The sequence below is a fragment of the Brassica napus genome, chromosome C2 (assembly GCF_020379485.1).
Source record: "Brassica napus cultivar Da-Ae chromosome C2, Da-Ae, whole genome shotgun sequence".
NCBI classification, from domain to species: Eukaryota; Viridiplantae; Streptophyta; class Magnoliopsida; order Brassicales; family Brassicaceae; genus Brassica; species Brassica napus.
The window spans coordinates 12,511,119-12,537,398 of record NC_063445.1 but is presented as its reverse complement, the minus strand read 5'-3'; the positions used below and the strand labels follow the sequence as shown (position 1 = coordinate 12,537,398).

Here is a 26,280-nt window from a genome sequence, read left to right as displayed (position 1 = left end):
GTGCTTGGAGAAGACTTTTGTGTGCTAAACAAGTTATCTCACTGGTTGAAACTATGAAATCAGTTTTTTTTCCCAGATCTATTCGTCCAAACGACTTACATGGAAGTCTTCTGGTCAATGCAGATGTTAATTTTGCAATTGACTTTTAAATGTGTTTTTATAGATGACTTACATGGAAGTCGTCCATCTTTGTTTGCTAAGAAAAAAATTTGAGACGACTTCCATGTAAGTCGTTTAGGGTAAACGGTTAGTTTTGCATTTGACCGGATTGTGTCAGAAATTTGACTTTTCCTGGACGACTTACACGTAAGTCGTCCAGTAGAAAATTAAAAAATCAATATTTTGTTATACCTAGACTAAGTCGTTTCAGGTTAGTTTTGCAATTGAAAAATAAAAAAATATTTTTTCTAGTCGACTTACACGAAAGTCGTCCATCCGACGACTTACATTGAAGTCGTAAATGATTTTATTCCGAGATTCTGGTCAAACCTTGCTTATCTTGGACGACTTCCATGTAAATCGTCGGACGGACGACTTCCGTGTAAGTCGTCTAGAAAAAATAATTTTTTTGTTTTATTTTTCAATTGCAAAACTAACCTGAGACGACTTACATGGAAGTCGTCTAGGTATAACAAAATATTGATTTTTTAATTTTGTTTTGGACTACTTACGTGTAAGTCGTTCAGAAAAAGTCAAATTTCTGACACAATCTGGTCAAATGCATAACTAACCTGTTTTCCCTAGCGCATTATATTTTAGAAGACTTCCGAGAAGACTTCCCATAGGCCTTCTAAAGTCTGATCCAAATCTGAAAAACATGTATATCAAACCCATATATGAAAAACTTGCATATTATATCAAATAACGTTTAAATGGCTTAAAAACAAGGAAAATGAGTGGAAAATTAGATATACATACTTTTATAGAACACACAAAGTACATATCCAAGTGGAAGATCAGAACCATCTGATTAAAAACCTGCAACAAAAAGATATATTAGTGAGAAAGACATGAGACAAAAATGAAAAATTCAAATAAAGTTTAGTATTTTCAAAACAAAGAGATTAGAGTGGGTTTGGAGAGTTTTAGTTTGGGAAAAATTAGGAGTGTTCAATCCGGATATCGGTTCGGTTTCGGTTCGTTTTTTTCGGTTTTTGGTATTTCGGTTAGTAAAATATAACGACCATTCTAAATCCATATTTACTTCGGTTCGGTTCGGTTTACATACCGTCGATTTTCGGTTTATTCGGTTTTATACCAAAACAAAAACTTAAAAATGCTTATACCTTCAAATGAAATAATCAAATCTAGAATTAAAATCAAAGCTCGAAATTTTGAAAATAAAAATAAAAAACAAAAGAGAAGTATGAAAGAAAATGTTTCCACTCTTCCATATTTAGTGTTCATCAAAGTCATGCTTCGTCGAGTGAAACTCTGTTCGTTTATAAATAAGAAAAAAATTGTGAAGAATTTTTTCTAGTTATTACCCATCAAATTTATAACCTTCACTTCAATTTAATCAATGATAAAAGAAAACAAAATGATTAAAAGAAGAAGACTAAGAAAATAAAAAGCCTCAGTTACGATGAATTGTTATTTAATTATATTTTAAGTGTTTTTCAAATTATGATTCTTTATTACTATAAAAATATGGTAATAATTATTAACAAAAGAATAACTTATATAAAAAATATATTTTTCATGTGACGTTATAAAATATGTACATATTTACATGTTACTTTTGATCGGTTTTGTTCGGTTTATTCGGTTTAATCGGTTATAAACCAAACCATATCCAAATCCTACGGTTTTTATAAAATCATATTCATTCGGTTTATATGGTATATACCAAAACCATACCATATTGTTTATTTCGAGTCGGGTTTTGTAATACTTTTTCGGATTGGATTGGGTTCGGATTTTCGGATTCGGATATTTAGCCCAACTCTAGTTTTCGAGCAAGTGATATTGAGGTATGTAAAATCTCGTATGGCATATCCCTTTTTTGTTGTAGAGAAATATATGGTTACAATTTTTTCCTTATAAACAATTTAAATAAATATTCTTTAGACATATAATGATTCAAAAGATCTATTTAGTTTCATGATTTGGATATCATTTTGAAATTGGTTAAGAGAATATTCAAACTTGGAGATTTTAGTCTAAATTTTATGATATATACAGCTATTTTGGAATTTGAAATATATCAAATAAAAATGAACAATTTTTATTAAACTAAACGTATGAATAAAAATTTTAATGGTTAGTATAATTGTAGGATATGAATTTTGATTATGGCGTTTGACATGTGCCGATCATCAACTGGAGAGAAGTATTGATTATATGGTGTGTGACAATAATACATGTATTCAACGGAAGAGAAGCATTGGAGACTTAGGTTAGGTCCAGCTTGTTCACAAGAAAGTCAGATTGAAAACTCTTGTCGAGGAATGTGTAGAGTAGATGAAATCCTTTATATATTAATTGAGAAACATTACAACATTGTTTTGTAGCCACGTGTCAGCATGATAATGAAATTTAGAATTCTTAGGAAAATAGATTGGTCCATCTTAATTTATATTATACTTTTTAAGCTAACTATCAAATTGATAAATAATGTACAAAATAATATTCTCGCACTTTCATTAAATAAAAGCTATGGAATTACCTAATATGATTAACGTATATATGACAATTAATCATTATAAATAATAAATATTTGATAACCATTTTTGTATCTTAGCTATTTTTGTTTAATCTTATATTATTAAAAGATACTAAACACTCACATTAACCATATAATAAAAAATATTTTTTCTCATATGTTATATTTTGAATTTTAAAACGACTATAAATTACTAAAAACGTTAAATGTCTCACACTAAAATTTTATGATCAATGGTTTAATTTTTTTGTAATAACAATATACAAATGATCATAAATCGTATGAATATGAGTCTCATTTAATAGACATTCATACTATATATTAATATAGTTTAAAATTAAACTATATAACATATAAAATACATTAATATGTTAATTTCTAAATTTGTATTAAAAAAAATTGAAACCTTAATATTTTAATTTTGAAATTTGTATTGAAAAATTCGCACATTAGAAATTTTATATTTATCATATGAGTATGAATTCTAAATAATAAATATTTATATTAAAATATATTACATATTTATATCCATGTCATTGAAATTTAGTTATATACCATATAAAATAAATAATATGATTGTTTTGATTTATTTACCAAAAAAATATCGTAAATAGACAAAAGATATTGTTTTGATTTATGTGTTTACTCTAATTTAATTATATACATAATACGTTAATGAACACAAATAAATAATAATATATAAAATTATTTTTATATATAACGTTTATCCCGCGCAATTGCGCGGGTATTAACCTAGTGTGTGTTTAAAAGTAAGTGATATGAATAGATTCATTATTTGTATATGATAACTGAATTTTGGTTTATGTCAATGTCTGTTTACATTAAACTTTTTCGGTTAAGATTAAGTATTTATTAAGGTTGGGCAAGCATCTATAGAAAAAGATAAAGTTATGAAAGAATCATGATTTAAATGACAACCTTTGTATAGTAGATTAAAAATATGACCATAAATTAATAGATTATATGTTATTGACGATGCAAAAGTATCTCTACATAAGATACATACTTTAGTAATTCCAGTGGACTCACTAAAAAGAGTTAACCTAAGTAGAAGTTTGCGCAGGGGCGAGCGAGCCTCAAAGTTCTTGCCTAAAAGATCACATGATAGCGAGAAAGTTTATGTCGACTGGATCATTTCACAGGAAAAAATAACACCAAGTGAAAAGTGTTAAGGTAAGGAAAATCGACATGGCCATCTTCAGCTAAGGTATTTCTCTTCAGATGTGTCTGTGTAGTGGAAATAGTTGAAAGAATGTGCAATTATAGTTGAACATTAGTAACACAATAGGAAGACACTCACAAGAGTAGCAATTGGAGAAGGTGTGAAATGGGACATATTAGGTCTAGAAATAAAGATTCCTAAACGTTAGGATACTCACAATAGGAGCTGAGAATTTCAAATGTATAGGGTGAAGCTAAAGAGTTAGGACAAAACACATGAGAAAATATTATTATAGGAGTATCTCATACGAAGATGGTGAAAAGGGTAACACCATATATGACTATCACTGAAGGAAGACAGTGATATTCAGGTTTCGAGGAAAATAAGGAAGTTGGGTTGATAACAAAGATTTTGACAAGAATATAAAGATCGAGAATGTAAATCTTTGGTTGTCTTTTGGCACAAAACTAAGACTCTAAACATGGACTTGGACCGGAGACATGTTTTGAGGAGGAAGGAAAAAAAATCGAATGTGAGCCGAAAGTTATGACATTGCCCATATAAGACAAGACAATGTGGCAAGCATTGAAGTCAGTTTTAGATACCTTATACTGTATATAACTAATGTAATTGTCTAGGTTTTTATGTATCAGAATGGTTTTGTATTTTCGCTCTTGTATAAAATTTGTACTGGTAAGCTATAGATTTTTCTTTAGTCTAGTGAAATTTGAAAAGCAAAAGTTTTCTTCCTCAGACAAAGCGGTTAAGGACTGCAAATTGAGTTACCAATTTGTTGTGCGTTCTTTTATTGCATATATATTAGTCTTTATTAGTTACAGAAAGTTGAACCCTCGTATTACTGTATTGAATAGAAATTTTGTTATAAAAGTAAAAGAAAAATCTATCTTTATTCATAACATAGAGAATCCTTATATAGGAGATTACACCGTCATAGATAAAGGGAAAGATTACAAATCATAATCTCTTGGTTATGAGCCATCCACAATCTGGTTCGTAACATTCCCCTTTGGATGCCATAACCATTTAGAGCTTCTAATGTGCTTTAATGTTGCCTCATTAAAACCTTACCAGGAAAATCCAATTGGGACAAAACCATGGTGAAGGAAAAAGAGTACAACACACATTACTCCCCCTGATTTGAACATTACTGAAGGTCCTTTGGACCTCTTGAAGGTCTTTTGGACCTCTCCAATTTTCTGCAATCCGTGGGTGATGAAGATCTTGGGCAGAATATGCTTCGTCCTCGAACATGATAGTTGGTTCTTCTTTACCATCAGCCATGCCACAATCTGATCGAACATATTGAGTCATCGACCTCAAATACACACACACACGAAATCTTGGATGATGTTGCTGTGATATGCATGTACCACCATGTGTAAAACATAACCTGTCTGAAAACAAATCAACAAAACCAAATAACCTCTCTTTGAGCTGGTTAGTATAAAATATACCAAAATCAAAGGCTTCTTTATTGTCCTTCTTATGGACCAATCAGATCAGTGTCTAAAACAAGACTTCTGCATCGTCCATCTCAGGACTAAATTGACTTCTTTATCGTCCACCTTTGGACTGAATGGATCAGTGTCCAAAACAAGTGATCTCACGCCCATGTACTAGATAATGGGTGAGACTGGTCCATATTAAATCTCTTGAGTACCCTTTTCTGTATATACTATTTGATGCACAAGGATTTCATTGTTAATGTACTCAAGCTGTAATCCCAAACAAAAATTTGTTTTCCAAGATCTTTCATCTCAAACTCTTTTTTGAGATATTCAACTGTTTGAGAAATTGTATCCAGAGGTTCCTAGGATATTCAGATCATATACTTTGATGATTATCAATATTGTTCTCGAGAACTTGCTGTACTTTCAGCTCAATACCCTCTAGTACTTTCATTATCCAGTGGACCATATAAATATGCAGTCACTACATCAACTTGCTGCAAGTCTAATTTTCTCTCTTATATAGCCAGACTTATAAGAAATCTAAAAGTAGTTGCATCCACCACATGGGAGTATGTTTCCTCATAATCTATTGCTGGTCCTTGTGAGAATCTTTGTGCAACATCAGCTTTATATCTCACGATTTCTATTGTTCACAAGACCCATTTATATCCACTGGTTTTAACATCATATGTCGTCTTAATCATATGGCCAAATACGCCTTTCTTCCTTAAACTATTTAACCTCATGTTTCCATTCAATCCAATCTGTTCTACGAGTGCGCACTCTTATATTGACGTGGGTTCATGATCCTCGCTTATATTCATAAATTCAAGTGCTACCTTGTATGCAAATAAATCATCTTATGTCGACATTCCTTATTGGTTCCATTATGTTCCAGACATGATATAATCGATTGAGATTCATTATTATCAGAACTTTTAATACTTTGCAGCTTGGCATCCCAAGCTACATTGTTTGGTACCTGTACCTTAGAGCCGGCCGGCCTTATCTCCATGTCTGGGATGGTTTCCTTAGTAACCTCGGATTTGGATTTTGATTATCATTCTCTGCACCTTTCTTTTGTTTCCGAGGATTCTTATCTTATGGAACCTATTTGGTCTACCACGTTTCATACGTTGTCTAGACTCTGTAGCAACTTGATTGTGTCTCTTCTTGGACATCAAATTTGTTGGTGCTTTACAAGCTGGTTTATATATGACTTAGTCATTCTTTTTCGGGTCAGCAAAAGTGTCTGGCATTTGATTAGCTAGCTTTGTAAATGTATAATCTTTGGACGTCTATTTCACATTCTTTAGTCCGAGGATCTTGCCAAGACATTGATGGTTGATTCCATTCTATTTCTTTTACCATTATTTTACCAGCTTTATTATTTTTTTCTCCTCCTGGTCTTAAAATAATCCGTGTACCTGGCCTCAAATATAATCACCCATAATTGGCTCAAAGTACTTTATTATTGTGGGAGAATCATATCCAACATATATCCCCATCCTCCTTTTGAGGTCCCATGTTAGTTCTCTGTGGTGGAGCAATTAGTACATAGACAGCACATCCAAATGTCTTATGATGGGGTATGTCTGGCTCTTGACCAGTTAATAATTGTGATAGGGGATATCTATGCTCACTAAATGGCCTGATGCGTATTAACTTAGGTGCATGTAAATTTCGTGTGGCCCAAGCTGTGAATGGGAGTTTTGACCTCATAAGATATGGTCTATCAATCAGCTATTTGCGTTTTAAAAATTTCGGCCAAGCCGTTCTTGGTATGGACATGTATCATAGAATTGTCCACACTTACCCCCATGGACATACCATAATCATTTAAACGCTTGGGACATGTATTCACCAGTATTATCTAGACATATAGTCTTTATTTCTGAAAAAGTGGCTCGTAGCCGTTTTACTTGTGATGGCCTAATGAGTTTCCCTTGTGTACATGCTACACACGTGAGATTCTTTGGGATAATTGTTCTTATCTTTTAATGTGTGTCTTTTGAATATCAATTTTTGCATCATGTTTGGACCAGGATGGCCAATCCGGTCGTGCCATAAAATGTATATTTTCGCAGGCTTTTAGCCTCTATCATACTGATCTATGCATAGTCTAAGTCAGTAGAGAATGCAGGTATAGTCTTTCGGACTTATTATGGCCTTATTATGGCCTTGGGCAATTTTATACATATATCTGAAGGAACTCTTTGTTTTCTTCGCCCATTGTTTCAATATGGAAACCATTCATTCTTATATCTTTAAAACTCAATAGGCTGCTCTTGCTCTTAGAGCTGGGTGAATATAAGGCATCACTGATTTCTAGATGCATACCCTTAGGCAATAATATATTAGCCTAGCAATAGTCTTCTTTCAGACTGGCGATACCTGCTTTAGTACTTATATTGGCGTTTTTCAGTGTACTCATATAGAAAAATCATTCATTCATTTAATCTAAGCAGACAATGTAATAAAAATAAATTCAAGGAGATAAAAATCAGAGAAAACATTCAAGCAAAGCAATCACACAAGTTTGATGTCGAAATCAGATTATCAACTTGATTCTTTTAGACAATCATAAGTCTCATATTCCATAAGATCATCTTGATCATGTTCGAAATTATTTTCACCATTTTTATAGACCAAGTGGGTTTCAGGATTCTTCCCTTTCAGATTCTCTTTGATAGAGGTCACATAAATGTTTGGGAGTCCTTTATATCTTAGCCCAATGGTTCCCCATTCCACATCTATGGCACACTGATTTGGTCGAGCTTTGTGGTTTAAAGGATATACCACGACCACTGCCTTGACCATGGCTCAAATTGGGTTGATACCCGCGGCCTCTGCCATAGTGATTCCCACGGCCAAATGTGTTATAGTGGCCATGGCCACGTCCTTTCCACCCTCCACGGCCATGACCGTGTGGTCTATCATTCTGGACGTGGTTACCTTTTTTTTTCTGCGGCCTTATTGGTATCAAGTAATGGGGTTAATCCAGGAGGTCTCAATTCACTGTTTCTCATCAGTAATCTATTATTTTGCCCATCTAGCAATAGACTCATCCACTGACTTATAGTCCTGGATTCTGGGAGTCCTCCAATCAAATAGGGCCTTTGGTAATAACACTGTTCTTTGGTGATCATATCTCGCTTTTTAACTCTGTCCAAAGGTCCGGAGGATTCTCTATAGTCAGATACTGATCTTTGAGACTCTTAATAAGATGATGACTAATAATTAATATTGCCCTGTATCAATCTTTCTCATTGGCATTATTGTCTTTTATGATAAATTTACCAAGTCTTTTTGACTTTAGGATAATCTTTGTATCCAATGCCCACCGTAAATAATTATCTCCAAAGAGATTTATGGCAGCGAAATCCAGGTTGATTTTCAACATCTCAAATCATATATCACTCAATATTTATGTATAGTTTTCATGCGGCCTTACTCTTAAAAACAATCAATTCGGATTTCAATCTTGTGAGGACAATGAGACTATCAATCTTAAAGACATTTAATCAATCAGTCAATTTCTAGCAAGTCTCAGCAATACTATTTCTATGTGCTCATAATATTATGGTTTATCAAGACTAGCAAAAACAGATTTAATTAATCATGCACTTAGGGTTTAACAATCAATGGATTTTAGCAAGACTAGTAAAAAGATTTATTAATCACTCAATCAGTTTCAAAGCTGATTTTAGCAATACTAGAATATAGATTTCAAACATGAATTTCAATGAATCAGTTTCAAGGCTGATTGGTATTTAGCATAAACCATGTGTAAATGATTTATCTAGTATCCGAATTTATCAAACCTCAAAAACATATAATCAGATCAATCAATTTAATCGAACTTAGCATACAATCTTAAACCTCAAGACATTAGATTTTATCATGAATCTATCAACCTAGCATACGCATTCTCAATTCTCAAAGACATCCAAATCAGATCAATATAACCTATCATACGGATTATTTAGGGTTTCTATTTAAATCAGATCAGATTACAAAACTATCAATCCTAGCAGATGATATTAAACCTCAAGAATCATGCAATCAGATCATTCGGATTTTAAACAAGTAAACCTCAATCAATCTATCAACCTATCGGATTATATAAGCAAAGCAAGCTAGCAACCTATCGGATTCAATCAATGTTTTAACAGGCTGGTCGGTTTAAACAATTTTAAATCATATGAACAATTAACCAAGCAGGATAAAAAAATAAATCTATCAATTTAACGGTCAAACAATTCTAGCAACATAGCATCATATTCAATCAGATTTAAAATCTCAATGTTCAAAACCGAAAACAGTTTTGATTTCAAAATATTCGATTAGGGTTTTAATATTTGATATGATAATTATAGTATAATTAATTCTGATACTTATATTATTTAGGGTTTATAGATATAGGGTTAGGGTTTATCGGATTTTAACTTGTAAAAACCGATTTGGGGTTTTAATCATGTAAGAACATGATTTAGGGTTTGGGGTATCGAACTTTTAGAGCTTCGATTTACTCAATTAGGATTTTTGATCTATTACCCTATGGTTTTGATTCATAAAGATTAGGGTTTTAGGGTTTCATTCTTTATCAATCAATCCATGTTCGATTATGGGTTCTTAGGTTTTGAATTACCTTTTAACCTTAAATGATTGTTGAATCGGACCGCAAAGGAGTTGAGCCGCGAGCTGGACATGAACGGGACGCGAGCTGGAATGGATCGAGTCGCTTCTATCGGGTCGCAGACGTCTTTTGTTGCTTGATCGGGAACGCCTTGATCGTCGGACGCGAGCTGTCTGATGCTGTCGCTAACGAGGAAGAGGTCGCATGCTGGAGCTACTCTCGGGTGGCGAACGTCTGAGCTAGGATCAGGAACGCCTTGGGCTGAAGCTGATCGGGGACGCGAGCTGGAACAGATGCGGGAATAAGAGACGCGATCGGAGTTTAGGGTTCGTCGGATCGCCGGCTAGGGTTAGGGTTTTAGGGTTTTTCGATTTGGGTATTAGCTTAGGGATTTAGAGTTTCGTGCTTATAACGTGTTATAAAAGTAATGGAAAAGTCTATCTTTATTCATAACATAGATGTTCCTTATATAGGAGATTACACCGTCATAGATAAATGAAAAGATTACAAATCATAATCTCTTGGTTATGAGCCATCTACAATCTGGTTCGCAACAAATTTTCTGTTTTCATTTAAATTTTGGTTAAATTTGTATAACTCACTGTTCTAAAAAACGGGTTGCACGGCCGTACAGACGCCGTCTAAACGCTGAGCGTAAGCTCTCTGTATCGAATTCTTCAATTCGGTGATATTATACGGTCAAACCAAATATTTGGTAAGTTTTAATGGGTCAGATCATTTAAAAGCACAAACTAGGTAAATCAAATAATAAATATAGATATTGGTTTACTGGATTACTTGTAAACTTCAATTTTCTTTTCTTTTTTAGCGATGTGGGATTGCATAACCACGTCTCTGACACTCTTATATTATTACGTTTCATGAAACCGTTAAGTTATAAAATCCCCTATCTTTCTAAATTGATGAAGACTCCGTGAATCCCCTATATATTAATTGATAAGCATTTGAAAAATTAGAAACTTAATTTTGTATTAATTAAAAAAAATCTCAAATCCTAGGTGGCACTCTAAATGCCTTCTAAATTTTATTTCAAAGAATTCTAGAGCATCTAATATAAAGTATAGTTTAATCTAATGGTGTCACATTATTCCATAATTATATAACACTAGAGAACATTATATTAACCTAAAATATATGAAGTGTGTATTCTTTCCTTAAATAAAAGCTACGGAATTACCTAATATGATTTACATATATACGGGAATTAATGATTATGAATAATAAAGATTTGATAACAATTTTTGCATCCTTCTTCATTTTTGTTTAAATTTATATTATTAAAAAAACTTAAACAATCACATTAACCATATAATAAAAAAATTAGATTTTTTCTTATATGTTATATTTTGAATTTTTTAAAATGACTTTAAATTACAAAAATGAAGAAACCTTTATATGTTATATATTTTTTTAAACGACTTTAAAATACAAAATGAAGACACCATATATGTTATATATTTTCTTATATGTTAGAATTTTCTTATATGTTATATTTTGAATTTTTTTAAAAAGACTTTAAATTACAAAAATGTAAGTTTTCCTTAAGTATACGACTAAAAACATTAAAATGACATGTATCAATTCGATGGTTGATTTGAAAGCTTTCAAAACCATATGGAAGATAAAAGTCAAAATAATTCAACTGTGAAAACAATACTGTTCACTTTGTTCAAGAATGTGTTCGCTGGAAAAAATAAGGTTTTTATGTCATATTTTGTTTAATGTCGTAGAGAACATTATATTAACCTAAAATATAAGAAGTGTGTATTCTTTCCTTAAATAAAAGCTACAGAATTACCTAATATGATTTATATATATATGATAATTAATGATTATGAATAATAAAGATTTGATAACAATTTTTGCATCCTTCTTCATTTTTGTTTAATTTTATATTATTAAAAAAATAAACAATCACATTAACCATATAATAAAAATTTAGATTTTTTCTTATATGTTATATTTTGAATTTTTTAAAATGACCTTAAATTACAAAAGTGAAGAAACCTTATATGTTATTTTTTTTTAAAACGACTTTAAAATACAAAAATGAGGACACCTTATATGTTAGATTTTTTCTTATATGTTATATTTTGAATTTTTTAAAACAACTTTAAATTACAAAAATGTAAGTTTTCTTTAAGTATACGACTAAAAACATTAAAATGACATGTATCATTTCGATGGTTGATTTGAAAGCTTTCAAAACCATATGTAAGTTAAAAGTCAAAATAATTCAACTGTGAAAAAAATACTATTCACTTTTTCAAAATTGTGTTCGAGGAAAAAAAATAAGGTTTTTATGTCATAATTTGTTTAATGTCCATTAGAGAACATTATATTAACCTAAAATATAAGAAGTGTGTATTCGTTCCCTAAATAAAAGCTACGAAATTACCTAATATGATTTACATATATATGGCAATTAATGATTATAAATAATAAAGATTTGATAACAATTTTTGCATCCTCCTTCATTTTGTTTAATTTTATATTGCTAAAAAAAAATAAACAATAATATTAACCATATAATAAAAAATTAGATTTTTTCTTATATGTAATATTTTGAATTTTTTAAAATGACTTTAAATTACAAAAATGAGGAAACCTTATATGTTATTTTTTTTTTTTAAAACGACTTTAAAATATAAAAATGAGGACACCTTATATGTTAGATTTTTTTTATATGTTAGATTTTTTCTTAGATGTTATATTTTGAATTTTTTAAAACGACTTTAAATTACAAAAATGTAAGTTTTCCTTAAGTATACGACTAAAAACATTAAAATGACATGTATCAATTCGATGGTTGATTTGAAAGCTTTCAAAACCATATGGAAGATAAAATTCAAAATAATTCAACTGTGAAAACAATACTGTTCATTTTTTTCAAGAATGTGTTCGATGGAAAAAATAAGGTTTTTATGTTATAATTTGTTTAATGTCCAATCCGATCAACCCATGATGTATTAATTATAGTTTTGTTCCATTATTTTTAATAAAAATTGATCTGATCCATCGGAAAAAAATTATATAATAACAACAAAAAATATTTTATATATATAAATAAAATGATCACATATATAAAAAAAACTATCGATAATATATATATAAATAAACTTACCCTGCGCAAGGCGCATGTCTTATCCTAGTCTAATCTAGTAAAACAAGAGTACAATTAAAACATGACCCTGAGTTTTTCTAAATATGCCACTGATCAAAAACACGATAGTTTAACCTTTTAACTAATTCTTTAATTTAATTTATTTTGTTGCAAAAAAAAAAAGCTAATTCTTTAATTTTCTTCACTCTCTACAGTGATGAAACTTTCTCTTAGTTATAACCTAATTAGCGGTGGTTTGTTAATTCGAGTTCACCTCTTTTTGATATTTTGATTTTACTGAATCCAATTGTAGTTTTCTAATTGATGGTTTGGTATTGAAGGGATTAATGCCCAGTTTTATACTTTTGTTTTTATCATGAGATAGATTGCTTCTCTAATTTTGAGTTGACATAATAATCAAACGCAATCCTTTAGGAGCTACGATGGTTTTTCTCTCCACATTGTTGCATTTGATGACTTTGAACCAGTGTTAAAAACGTTGCATTTGATGATTCTGAAAATGACAATTGCAGCGTTTCTTCAACATGTAAATTTTGATGGTTTCAACAATGACCTTTTTTCAAAATGTTGTATGTGATTGTTCTGACGATGACCCGTACTTCAAACTGTTATTTTGATGGCTCTGATGATGACCATTTACTCAAAAATATTATCTTTAATGGCTCTGACCATGACTCTTACTTCAAAATGTTGTCTTTTGTTGATTCCAAAACGTTATAGTTCAAATTATTTGTTTTGCCAAGCTCTGTTTCTTTGTGGTCTTATAGATCCCATTTTGAAGGAAAGCTAATTATATTCATGTTTGATTTTGTTTACCAGTTCTAGATATTATCTCAAGAGTTTGGAGATAGTGGAGAAAATAACAAAAACAGATGGTGTCAAACAGTAAATAGTGCTCTTTTTCACCTATAGGCAAATCATAAAACAATCAAGTATTGAAAGGTGAGAACAGCTTTTACTTATTTGTTAGCCTCTAATGTTTTTTTTTCTGGTTAAAGGATGTACAACGATGAAGCTGATCCTTTAATTGTTAGTATTAAGAATGTTGAAATATGAATTTTCTGGGCATTGACATTGTTTGTTGGATTGCTTACTGTATGTTTCTAGATGGTTCTAAATCCTTAATGTTTTTAAGCGTTTCTCTCTGGATTTTTTGTATCAGTAACCAGTTGAGATAAGTATATAGAGGTGATTTTTCTTTTTGATTCTTATGTGAGTTTAACAGGCTCAAGACAAAAAGATCAAGCAAAATTTCACGTTAAAGCATTCTAATTGTATTGCACAACGAATGTTACGGATACATGCACTATGGTTTGGAATGTTATAGAAATACTTTATTGCATAACAATTACACGAAATTATTAAAACCGAAAATAATACCCGTGCGGACGCACATGTCAAAGTCTAGTATATATTTAAATTAGTTTTCAATTATTTGTATAGAAGAAAGGAATAAAATGTTAAACTCATAAATTATAAAAATTAAAATTTAATATTTTATATGTAAATATTGTAATATAAATACATTTAAATAAAAAATATATTTACCGTATATATCCCGTATATATACGACCGTATATATAACTATACGCTATACGGAAGTTTGCCGTCCGGCTAGCGTATATCATATTTAGAACAGTGCTTTTAATTCCAGTTCGGAATGTTGAACATGATTCTGAAAAAAAAAAACGATATGATTTGGTACAAATGGGTGTGAATTCACAGAATTGGTTAGATAAAATTAAAAATAAAGAGCTAACCAATTAATAAACCGAATTAAATTTTGCAAATATACCGATCGGTTCAGAGCCCATACCGATTCGGTTTTAGATTAAAAAACCGGCAGGGCTACTTTTATATGATTTGTCACTCTCTCTTTCGATACAAACTAAGCATTTCTTCGTAAACTCCGCCGATATATCAACTCTTCACTACTCTTTTAGCGTTTCAACCTCTCTCTCTCTTTCTCTCCCACTCTCATTCTTTCGCAACTTCTTCTCCGCGGAAACCAAAATGGCTCAGGTGGTTGCTACAAGGTCGATTCAAGGCTCGATGTTGAGTCCCAACGGTGGATCTGCGTCTACGAGATCCGACAAGTTTCTGAAGCCGGCGAGTTTCGCAGTGAAGGTTCTAGGAAACGAAGCCAAGAAGAGTGGAAGAGTCTCCGTGAGAGGAGGAAGAAAGGTTGATACTACTGTGAGATCTGCTCGTGTGGAGACCGAAGTCATTCCAGTGTCTCCCGAGGATGTTCCAAACGTATGTGTAAAAGCTTAGATAAGAAAGCATTTCCATGTTTTTACTGAAGTGAATTATTTTTTTTTACTTTTTTTTTTTTTTTTTACTGTGTGGTTAATTAGAGAGAGGAGCAATTGGAGCGGTTTTTGGAAATGCAGAAGTTTAGTGACACATCAGTAGAGATGTGGTCGAAACCGACAGTAAGGAGGAAGACAAAGATTGTCTGCACCGTTGGTCCTTCTACTAACACACGAGAAATGATATGGAAACTAGCTGAAGCTGGGATGAATGTTGCAAGGATGAACATGTCTCATGGGGATCATGCTTCTCATAAGAAGGTTATTGATTTGGTCAAAGAGTACAATGCACAATCTAAAGATAACACCATTGCTATCATGCTTGATACCAAGGTTTGTTCCCATTTAGTCAAACTTTATCTTCTATAGCCATTCTCTCTTTCTTTTTTTAATGTATATTTTCTTCATTGTTCTTTAGGGTCCAGAAGTTAGGAGTGGAGATTTACCCCAGCCGATTATGTTAGACCCTGGTCAAGAGTTTACTTTTACAATTGAGAGAGGAGTCAGCACACCAACTTGTGTAAGTGTTAACTATGATGATTTTGTCAACGATGTGGAGGCGGGAGACATGCTCCTTGTTGATGGTATATGTTGATCTCTCATTACTTGGTATTAAAGGATTTTTTTTTGATGTTCTCCAATATAGTGGGAATGAATATAGACTGATTGTTCTATGTTTCAGGTGGTATGATGTCGTTTATGGTGAAGTCTAAGACTAAAGAGACTGTCATATGTGAAGTTGTTGATGGTGGAGAGCTAAAGTCAAGGAGACACTTGAATGTCCGAGGGAAAAGTGCAACATTACCGTCAATCACTGGTTCGACCTTCACTTTCACCCTCTTTATTTAATTCTGAATGATCTTGCTCTGATATATCTATTTTGTAATTCTTTTCTTTTTTTTTCAGAGAAGGATTGGGAGGATATTAAGTTCGGAGTGGAGAACAAAGTTGACTTTTATGCTGTTTCTTTTGTCAAAGATGCACAAGTGGTACACGAACTCAAGAATTACCTCCAAGGTTGTGGTGCTGATATTCACGTGATAGTAAAAATTGAAAGCGCAGACTCCATACCTAACTTGCATTCCATTATCACCGCATCAGATGGGGTAATTTTTTTCTATTAATGTTCTTAGTTCTTCCTTTTGTAATGACATGTTGGAGATTGTTATGCGAAATTAAAAATATAGAGGATTGTGTGGCAATAAGTCAGGTGTTACCACAATATAAATTTCAGAATTGAATGAGTCCTGTGAATGTGCTGCTTACTTATATGTGTGTACTTCTTCCACAGGCAATGGTTGCAAGAGGTGATCTTGGTGCAGAGCTCCCTATTGAAGAAGTACCCATTCTTCAGGTTAGCACTTGCTTCTCATTTCTCATTTGAGATGAACCAAAAAAGTTTCACAGCTTTATAAAAGGCGAAAATTCTGGTATTGATATACAGGAGAGGATCATAAACCTATGCCGTAGCATGGGAAAAGCTGTGATTGTGGCGACTAACATGCTTGAGAGTATGATAGTTCATCCAACTCCAACCAGGGCGGAGGTTTCTGACATTGCTATAGCTGTTAGAGAAGGTGCTGATGCAGTAATGCTTTCAGGAGAAACTGCTCACGGAAAGTAAGTGCTGGATTATTCTCGTAAAACCTACAGATTTGGCTTATGTTTGTTTGGATATAGAAAGTGTTGAAGGTTTATATACAGGAAACTGAGCTTTACTCTGGTAACAGGTTCCCATTGAAAGCTGCTGGAGTGATGCATACAGTTGCACTGCGAACAGAAGCAACCATTACTACTAGTACTGAAATGCCACCTAATCTTGGTCAAGCCTTCAAGGTAAAGCTGCAGCTTGATTTCCTTCTTTCTAAATTTTGCTATCTAATCCATACTGACAATAACGATGTTTACAGAACCATATGAGTGAGATGTTTGCATACCATGCAACCATGATGTCAAACACGCTTGGAACTTCAACTGTTGTCTTCACCAGAACTGGTTTCATGGCCATACTTTTAAGTCACTATCGCCCTTCTGGCACCATCTATGCCTTCACGAATGAGTTAGTACTCCATGTTTATTCTTTTCAAAAATAAATGACTGACAACTGGTTAGATTTTAAGAACTCACGGTAGAGGTTTTGCTCTGCAGGAAAAAAATACAGCAAAGATTAGCCTTGTATCAAGGGGTGTGCCCCATATATATGGAGTTCTCAGATGATGCAGAGGACACTTTCACTAAAGCTTTGGCTACATTACTGGTAAACTCAAAAGGATCTCTTTGAAAGAAAACTATATGTAGCTTTCTATTTTATATTTGGAAATATACTAGATATTTTGTGGTTATGGGGATTAAGAGTTTGAGTTGGTAACTTTTGGATGAACAGAAACAAGGAATGGTGAAGAAGGGAGAGGAAATAGCGATTGTACAGAGTGGGTCACAACCAATCTGGCGGTCTCAATCGACTCATAACATCCAAGTCCGCAAGGTGTAGAGCCTTTTCAGGAGTCTCAATATCTCACCTGGTCAGTGTGTTTTTTTCGTTTATCTGTAAAACCGTTTTCGGTTAACTTTCCTTGCACGTCCTTGTGTACTCTAAATCCTACTGTTTACTGTATCTTATTCAGTTTGTTTTACTTTGGCAGACGTTGTTGTTAGCTCATTAGTTGTTTGTGAGACAAATGTTAATTTAGATTGAGTAATAAATGTGTGAGAATCCTCTAATACACAGCTATGTTGTTGTACTTGGGTAAAATGTTACTGTAAAAACTAAAAAACGGAAGATGCAACTAAGTAACTGTGAAAGATTAAAGGATCCTACTGTTCTTGGTATAGAGATTTGCCATGCAGAATTCTGTATGATGAATATGCAAACTTACGGCCTTGGCCATTTGAATCAATTAATCCCAACACAAATTATGCAAACTTCTGCTAAAAACTCTAGTATTGGCAAGATTTTGTAATATAAAATACAATGAGATTTCATTTACATTTAGGGTTTGGAGTAGCTCCCTGTTTGCAACATAAATTCTAACAAAAGACAACTCTGCTCATTCTAATTGTAAGTGGGACTTTAAGTGTAGTCCTTATTTCAGTGTTTAAGATAATACAAAAAGAGTTTGCCTAAGAATCATCATCCTGAAACAAAGCCTTTGGTACGGAACTACGAGGCAGTGTCCCACACTCGTATTCATCTCTGTCATCAGTTCGTGTTCGTTTGTTATCTCCTGTCACTGGTGTCTCGCATACTCTGTCATAGTCCACTGATCTATGTTCGTTCTTCCGTTTGCCTAATCTCTTTTGCTGTTCCGCTTTGTCTTTAGAGTTCTTTGCTTGTTTCGGTGCCCAAACTCTACAAAGATCAGGCATCCAACTTGTGAAACTCGAGAATCTTCTTGCCCTTTCCCTCATTTCTTGTGCTTCAACTACTTTCCTAGCTTCTCTGCACTCCCTGCTCTCTTTCTTCAAAAGGTTCTTCTTACTCGAACCGGGAACATCTTTATTTCTTTGACTACGATGATGACTCTTGCCATTGCTATGGATGTTTTCTCTCCCTGATTGGCTACTCTCTTCATTTTTCATGAAACTATCTTCAAGATCCTCATCACTGAACATAAGCAGATCCATCTCTGTATAAATTATGCTGACAGCTTCTCCAAGAATATGATGATACCTGAGAAGGGCATGTCACTGCATGGAAACACATAATACCCCAAAACTACAATACTTTTGATGATAGGATTATTTGTACATACCTGGCTTTTATAATTTTATCCACATACTTATCAAGACTCCAATCACTAAAGAATCCGCCGTCTAACTTGCACTGAATGGCCTCAAGAAGCATGCAAATCTGTTTTGCAAACTTTTGAGTTACAGACTCCTCATTTCCCAAACCTATCACTGATCTTAGAATCTCCATTCGAAAAAGAATCTGCAGCTCGTATCTTATAGCTAATTAAAGAAAACAGAACAATAATAATGCCAACAGCTTAGATAAATGGAAGAAAGCATCTAAATGGCACCAAGTCAAAACAGAACAAAAGGATACTCTCTAATGATGTTACTGGGTGAAGCTTCTTCAGACTTCTGCTCATTTTCCGTGGATGATGAATGTTTCTTTTTAAACTTGGCAACTAAATCTTTCGGTTGTTTCAGTAACATCTTGGCTAGCTCCTCAGTGACCGACAAGAGGGTTCCACTCTCACAGCTACAATCCTTCTCAAGTCTTTGAGAGGAATGAAGGAGACAGGACTTGACAAGCCGTTCTGCCAGAGCTGCCAAATCTATTTCCTCAGACTCGATCCCTTTCTTTATTTTACTAGGAAGACTAGCAAAGAAAACTTCTGATGACTCTGATGCTATAACAGATGTATCATTCTCCTGCCTTACGGATAGACGATTTCCACTCAGAGCTATCTCCTCCTCAGATCCAGGTAAAGAGATATCCTTTTCTGCCTCTTCAGATGAGTTGTGCTTTCTCACAACTGGATCCGCTTCCACATCTTTCTGTGCATCGCAGCTACTAGCAACGGATAAGCTGCAACCTCTCGGTTTCCTAATCTGTTTTATCCAGCATTTCAGAAACTTATATTTCTTCGAGTTGCTAAACTTGGATAGATATACATCCTCTAGATCTATTTGACCATAACCTTTCACTGATATGCAGAAATCCTCCCAGCTAATGTCAATAAGTGAGTTTAGAATCTTTCTGCTTAGCTTTCTTTTATTTTCGCCACAACTGACCATCTTACTGCTATCTTCATGATCCACAGTTTGAGGAGAGACTTCATTGTCAAAAACACAGATTAAAGCCGAGGAGAAAGTAAATGGCTTGAGGATTCCTGTCCGAGAAGTACCATTGCTATTCGTTAGAGATACCAAAGCTGAGTAACCTTCTCTATAGAGATAACTTAATAAAATCTGCCAAACAGGAGATGATCTTTTCACTACTTTCTCACCCGTCTCCTTCTCTAGTATCTGAAAAACACGATCAGCCCAAAATCCACTCTCCTGCTCCTGGTTTTGGTCAGGTTCCTGGGAGACTTCATGCACAACAAAAGTATTACAAGTATACCTCTCGAGCTCGACAAGATCATCACACATCCTCAAGGCTTTAATACTGAATTTGGTGATTCCATTACAGAACTCTTCAGTTAGAGATTCCTCGGATGCAGTAACCAAGTTGGTGAACTCATCAGACCTCTTCCCACTAGAAATTTCAGAAGAAGAAAACTCTAGCTCGCCGCACTTGCACTCCATAGGTTTACCATCAATGTCAGCAATCTCAAGACTGGCCTGAGCAGTAAACTTACGGCTAGTAGATAGCTTTGGAGAAACACCAATGGTTGGATATATCAATCCAAAGGGAACTATTGAAGAACCATAAACAATCGAATCCGTAGAACACTGCCCCCAGCCCAATTCTCTAATTCCACTATCTAAAAACCCAGACGTTAATCCCAATTCACTTCTTTCACCAAATCTAACATCAATCCAGCCTAAGTGAATATCTCTATCACCAAACAAGTCATTGACACAGTCAAAAACCTCACTGAACTTCGACTTGAACAGACCCAACTCGCTCAAACACTCATCGCCACTCTTAACGTCGAGAAACTCAGAAACACAATTCAAATCCCTAGAAATTGGGGAAAACATCAATACCAAATTCGATCTAACTACGTCAACTCCACCATCCGTGAACCCAGGAATCATACCTATCTCCGGATCTCGAACCACCGGCTCCCAAGCGTAATCGTAAACGATCTGTCGCAAAGACGCCGCGACGTTGACCCCGCGAGGCGACGCCGCCGAATTGGAAGTCGATCGGAGCTCGCATCGCTTGACGGCGTCGATGGCGCGTCTGAGGGAGGCGAGTGTAGGGCCAGGGAGGTCAAACGAAAGCTTGGAAGATGGAATCGAGAGCGCAGAGAGCTTCGAGGAAGATAAGAGAGAAGATAAAGATGAAATGAAGAACTTGAAAGAGAAGAGAGAAGCGGAGAGTGGAGGGAAAGAGAGAAGCTTCTCGGCGGCGGATATCACGACGGCTAGGTATTGCTCCGGAGTGGGTGTGAGAAGAAGGGGGTTGAGATCTATGAGGAGCACGATACGCTGCGTTTTGGCGTATAATAAATCTCCAGCCATTGAAAATGAGAGAGAGAAAGAGAGGATTTGATTTTAGATTTGAGGGTTTAAAGGAAGAGAAGAGGGAGCGACTTTTTTGGCGGGATAATATTTTGCCACGTCACCAGATTGAAGATTAATTGGGCCGTGGTTATCTCAAGATTATAGGCCCATTTACAATTGAAAATGAAGTCCTAGCTTCTAAAAACTCAATCAGGTAATTAGGCATACATGAGTGAGTGATCCAATTATAACCTGGTTAAGTAATGTGGAACTCGATGTTCTTGCTCCTGTCATGTGTGTGTCATTTCCCTTTGTAAGTGTGTGTAGAGCCCGTCCTTCCTTGGCATAGTGAAACGAAGCATTCGACTATGATTCCTAATATATTAATGGTTAATTACCTGATTGAGTTTTTAGGTCCCCAAATGATTAAGAAATAAATATATTTAGTAATTGTCTCAAGCTTATAAATTTCAGGACCGGCCAAGTTGGGACTAGCTATAGATTGCTTTGAAACACAGGTACTTGAAAAAGCGGGCGGGAAAGTCTAGAGAGCGACATGGAAAAAGGTTTAGTTATTATAATTAAGCATTGAGCAAGGAAGATACCATGTAAAATATTATATCGAACAAAGATCGAAACATCAAACAAAGTGCGTTCAGATAAATTTACGCAAAAAAGATTTAGAAGATTCAAAACATCGAAAAATATGTCTTAATCGGCCTTTCTCGTCAGTTTATGCAAGAGCAAGAAAAAATAACACATAACTCTAAATTAAATCAGTTAATTTTAAATGGTTTGAATTTCACCCTAAGATTTTCTGGTCATATATAGAACCTTTAGATATTCGAAAAGAAAAATTTGCTAACAATAAGAAAGATATAATAACACATAAGAAAAAGAGACAACTTTAGTTTGTTATCTTACATGTACATATATAAACTATGAGTTTTATTACAATACTGATACGAAACAGTGGGAAAAGGATAAATAATTTTTTTTATTGAACTCACAAGCATAATATTAAGTTCCCATTCGTCTAGCTTTGTTATTTCTTTTTATTCCCGGGACAGTTACTTCCTTTTTCTCGTCCTATCATCTTATTCTTCATTACATTAGCCATGCAAATACAACAAGAAAATTATGGCAACAAAGCCTTGGTACTCTATTTAATTTTAACCAAATTCTTCAGTGCCATTACAGCATGCATCAACATCTGCTTAACTTCCATAAAACATTACGACCTTACTTATATAGATTCTCAATACCTACTTATTACAACCTACTTGTCCTGATGTCCCTCGAACAAAAATTTACTCACCATAAGAAAATTAGAAACCGGCTGCTATTTTACATGCGGTTTTCCTTTGATGATATAGTTAAGGTTAATCATCTTAAGGCTGAGACACATTCACAGATGTTAAAACAAATATCAAAAACAATAGAAAATAGTGGGGGTCAAAAGAAACTTTCAATCTTCTGTTTGATAATGTAAATATGAACATACTGTAGTTATATTGGTCAACTCAACTTCATGAAAGAAAGTGTAACTCAAAATACATTAACCTAAACATGAGTTTCATTTTGAAAGAAATTCTAAAACTGAGTTTCATTTTGAAAGAAATTCTAAAACTGATACCGTACATTCTCTTTAATTTATATGATAAAATCTTGTATCCTCACCCTATATATTCTTAGTATCTGTTCATATCAAAATCCATCCCAGCTTTTAAGCATAAACGAAATAAAAAGGACAAGGAAAAAAAAAAGATTAACCAATAAGGTGGGAAGCAAAGCTGTTGTCTCAGTCTACTTAATTATTTCACTGTGCGCTGCCATCTTTGTCACTCATGGAGTAGCTCAAATGCAAAATCCGCAGGCGATTCCAGGACTTTTTCCACTTGACTTAGTACCTATAGATCTCGTCAAATGTTGGTCGTCTCTCTTTACCGTCCAAGGATGTGTCTTGGCAATCTCCAACTCATTTTTTTCTGGAAAAATTGAAAACGTTGAAGCGGCATGCTGCAAGGTGTTTTCAACTTTAGATGCAAACTGTTGGCCATATATGTTTCCTTTGAATCCTTTCTTCCCTCCTCTCCTCAAGGACAATTGTGCGCGTATCATCCCTAACTCCCCTGCACACAACTGAAAGGAACAATGATTGTTCATCTACAGTTTTAGACTAGTATATTAGCTTCAATGTCTAAGTTTTTCATGTGTGAAGTCAATTATTAGGAGAGCCCTATATTTACCTTTTCCTCAATAAAGTGAAAATTTAGCAATATCTACAACTTTTGTCAATGTGTCTTGGTCACATTATAGTTTTATAATTACAAATACATCACCGAAAATGGGTTTGTTATCTATCTTCAGTTGGCTAACCATGTAAAATAATATATCAGAAATTAAAAATCACAAAACACGACTCGAACAAAGATTGAAAAATCAAACAAAGAGCGTTCAGATAAATTGACGAAAAAGGGATTTAGAAGTCTCAAAACGTCAAAAATTATGTCTTAATAGGCCTTTCTCGTCAGTTTATGCAAGGGCAAGAAAAGATAACACATAACTCTAAATTAAAGCTGTTAATTTTAAATGGTTTGAGTTTCACCCTAAGATTTTCTGGTCATAGAACCTTTAGATATTCAAAAAGAAAAATCTGCTAACAATAAGAAAGATATAACAACACATAAGGATAAAAGACAACTTTAGTTTGTTATCTTACATGTACATATATAAACTATGAGTTTTATTACAATACTGATACGAAACAGTGGGAAAAGGATAAATAATTTTTTTATTGAACTCACAAGCATAATATTAAGTTCCCATTCGTCTAGCTTTGTTATTTCTTTTTATTCCCGGGACAGTTACTTCCTTTTTCTCGTCCTATCATCATATTCTTCATTACATTAGCCATGCAAATACAACAAGAAAATTATGGCAACAAAGCCTTGGCACTCTATTTAATTTTAACCAAATTCTTCAGTGCCATTACATCATGCATCAACATCTGCTTAACTTCCATAAAACATTACGACCTTACTTATATAGATTCTCAATACCTACTTATTACAACCTACTTGTCCTGATGTCCCTCGAACAAAAATTTACTCACCATAAGAAAATTAGAAACCGGCTGCTATTTTACATGCGGTTTTCCTTTGATGATATAGTTAAGGTTAATCATCTTAAGGCTGAGACACATTCACAGATGTTAAAACAAATATCAAAAACAATAGAAAATAGTGGGGGTCAAAAGAAACTTTCAATCTTCTGTTTGATAACGTAAATATGAACATACTGTAGTTATATTGGTCAACTCAACTTCATGAAAGAAAGTGTAACTCAAAATACATTAACCTAAACATGAGTTTCATTTTGAAAGAAATTCTAAAACTGATACCGTACATTCTCTTTAATTTATATGATAAAATCTTGTATCTTCACCCTATATATTCTTAGTATCTGTTCATATCAAAATCCATCCCAGCTTTTAAGCATAAACGAAATAAAAAGGACAAGGAAAAAAAGAAAGATTAACCAATAAGATGGGAAGCAAAGCTGTTGTCTCAGTCTACTTAATTATTTCACTGTGTGCTGCCATCTTTGTCACTCGTGGAGTAGCTCAAATGCAAAATCCGCAGGCGATTCCAGGACTTTTTCCACCTGGCTTAGTACCTATTGATCTCGTCAAATGTTGGTCGTCTCTCTTTACCGTCCAAGGATGTGTCTTGGCAATCTCCAACTCATTTTTTTCTGGAAAAATTGAAAACGTTGAAGCGGCATGCTGCAAGGTGTTTTCAACTTTAGATGCAAACTGTTGGCCTCATATGTTTCCTTTGAATCCTTTCTTCCCTCCTCTCCTCAAGGACAATTGTGCGCGTATCATCCCTAACTCCCCTGCACACAACTGAAAGGAACAATGATTGTTCATCTACAGTTTTAGACTAGTATATTAGCTTCAATGTCTAAGTTTTTCATGTGTGAACTCAATTATTAGGAGAGCCCTATATTTACCTTTTCCTCAATAAAGTGAAAATTTAGCAATATCTACAACTTTTGTCAATGTGTCTTGGTCACATTATAGTTATATAATTACAAATACATCACCGAAAATGGGTTTGTTATCTATCTTCAGTTGGCTAACCATGTAAAATAATATATCGGAAATTAAAAATCACAAAACACGACTCGAACAAAGATTGAAAAATCAAACAAAGAGCGTTCAGATAAATTGACGCAAAAGGGATTTAGAAGTCTCAAAACGTCGAAAAATATGTCTTAATCGGCCTTTCTCGTCAGTTTATGCAAGGGCAAGAAAAGATAACACATAACTCTAAATTAAAGCTGTTAATTTTAAATGGTTTGAGTTTCACCCTAAGATTTTCTGGTCATAGAACCTTTAGATATTCAAAAAGAAAAATCTGCTAACAATAAGAAAGATATAACAACACATAAGGATAAAAGACAACTTTAGTTTGTTATCTTACATGTACATATATAAACTATGAGTTTTATTACAATACTGATACGAAACAGTGGGAAAAGGATAAATAATTTTTTTATTGAACTCACAAGCATAATATTAAGTTCCCATTCGTCTAGCTTTGTTATTTCTTTTTATTCCCGGGACAGTTACTTCCTTTTTCTCGTCCTATCATCATATTCTTCATTACATTAGCCATGCAAATACAACAAGAAAATTATGGCAACAAAGCCTTGGCACTCTATTTAATTT

The 26,280-nt window shown here is 33.6% G+C and overlaps 3 protein-coding genes across 3 annotated transcripts; 2 read left to right on the top strand and 1 right to left on the bottom strand.

Moving 5' to 3' along the window:
* The first annotated feature begins 14,983 nt into the window (after nt 1-14,983).
* On the top strand, nt 14,984-18,139 carry LOC106409240 (plastidial pyruvate kinase 2). The gene is made up of 11 exons (XM_022696004.2): nt 14,984-15,360; nt 15,462-15,749; nt 15,835-16,000; nt 16,099-16,233; nt 16,323-16,522; nt 16,708-16,770; nt 16,861-17,036; nt 17,147-17,252; nt 17,327-17,475; nt 17,565-17,673; nt 17,800-18,139. Exons 1-11 carry the CDS (start codon nt 15,118-15,120, stop codon nt 17,905-17,907), a joined length of 1,743 nt encoding a protein of 580 aa, XP_022551725.2. The 5' UTR covers nt 14,984-15,117; the 3' UTR covers nt 17,908-18,139.
* Nucleotides 18,140-18,342: 203 nt separating this feature from the next.
* Nucleotides 18,343-21,602, bottom strand: LOC111202883. The gene is made up of 3 exons (XM_022696003.2): nt 19,465-21,602; nt 19,169-19,360; nt 18,343-19,086 (listed from the first exon to the last, which is right to left on the bottom strand). Exons 1-3 carry the CDS (start codon nt 21,558-21,560, stop codon nt 18,537-18,539), a joined length of 2,838 nt encoding a protein of 945 aa, XP_022551724.1. The 5' UTR covers nt 21,561-21,602; the 3' UTR covers nt 18,343-18,536.
* Nucleotides 21,603-21,682: 80 nt separating this feature from the next.
* Nucleotides 21,683-25,979, top strand: LOC111213401. The gene has a single exon (XM_048747512.1). It carries the CDS (start codon nt 25,091-25,093, stop codon nt 25,454-25,456), a length of 366 nt encoding a protein of 121 aa, XP_048603469.1. The 5' UTR covers nt 21,683-25,090; the 3' UTR covers nt 25,457-25,979.
* The last annotated feature ends 301 nt before the right edge of the window (nt 25,980-26,280 follow it).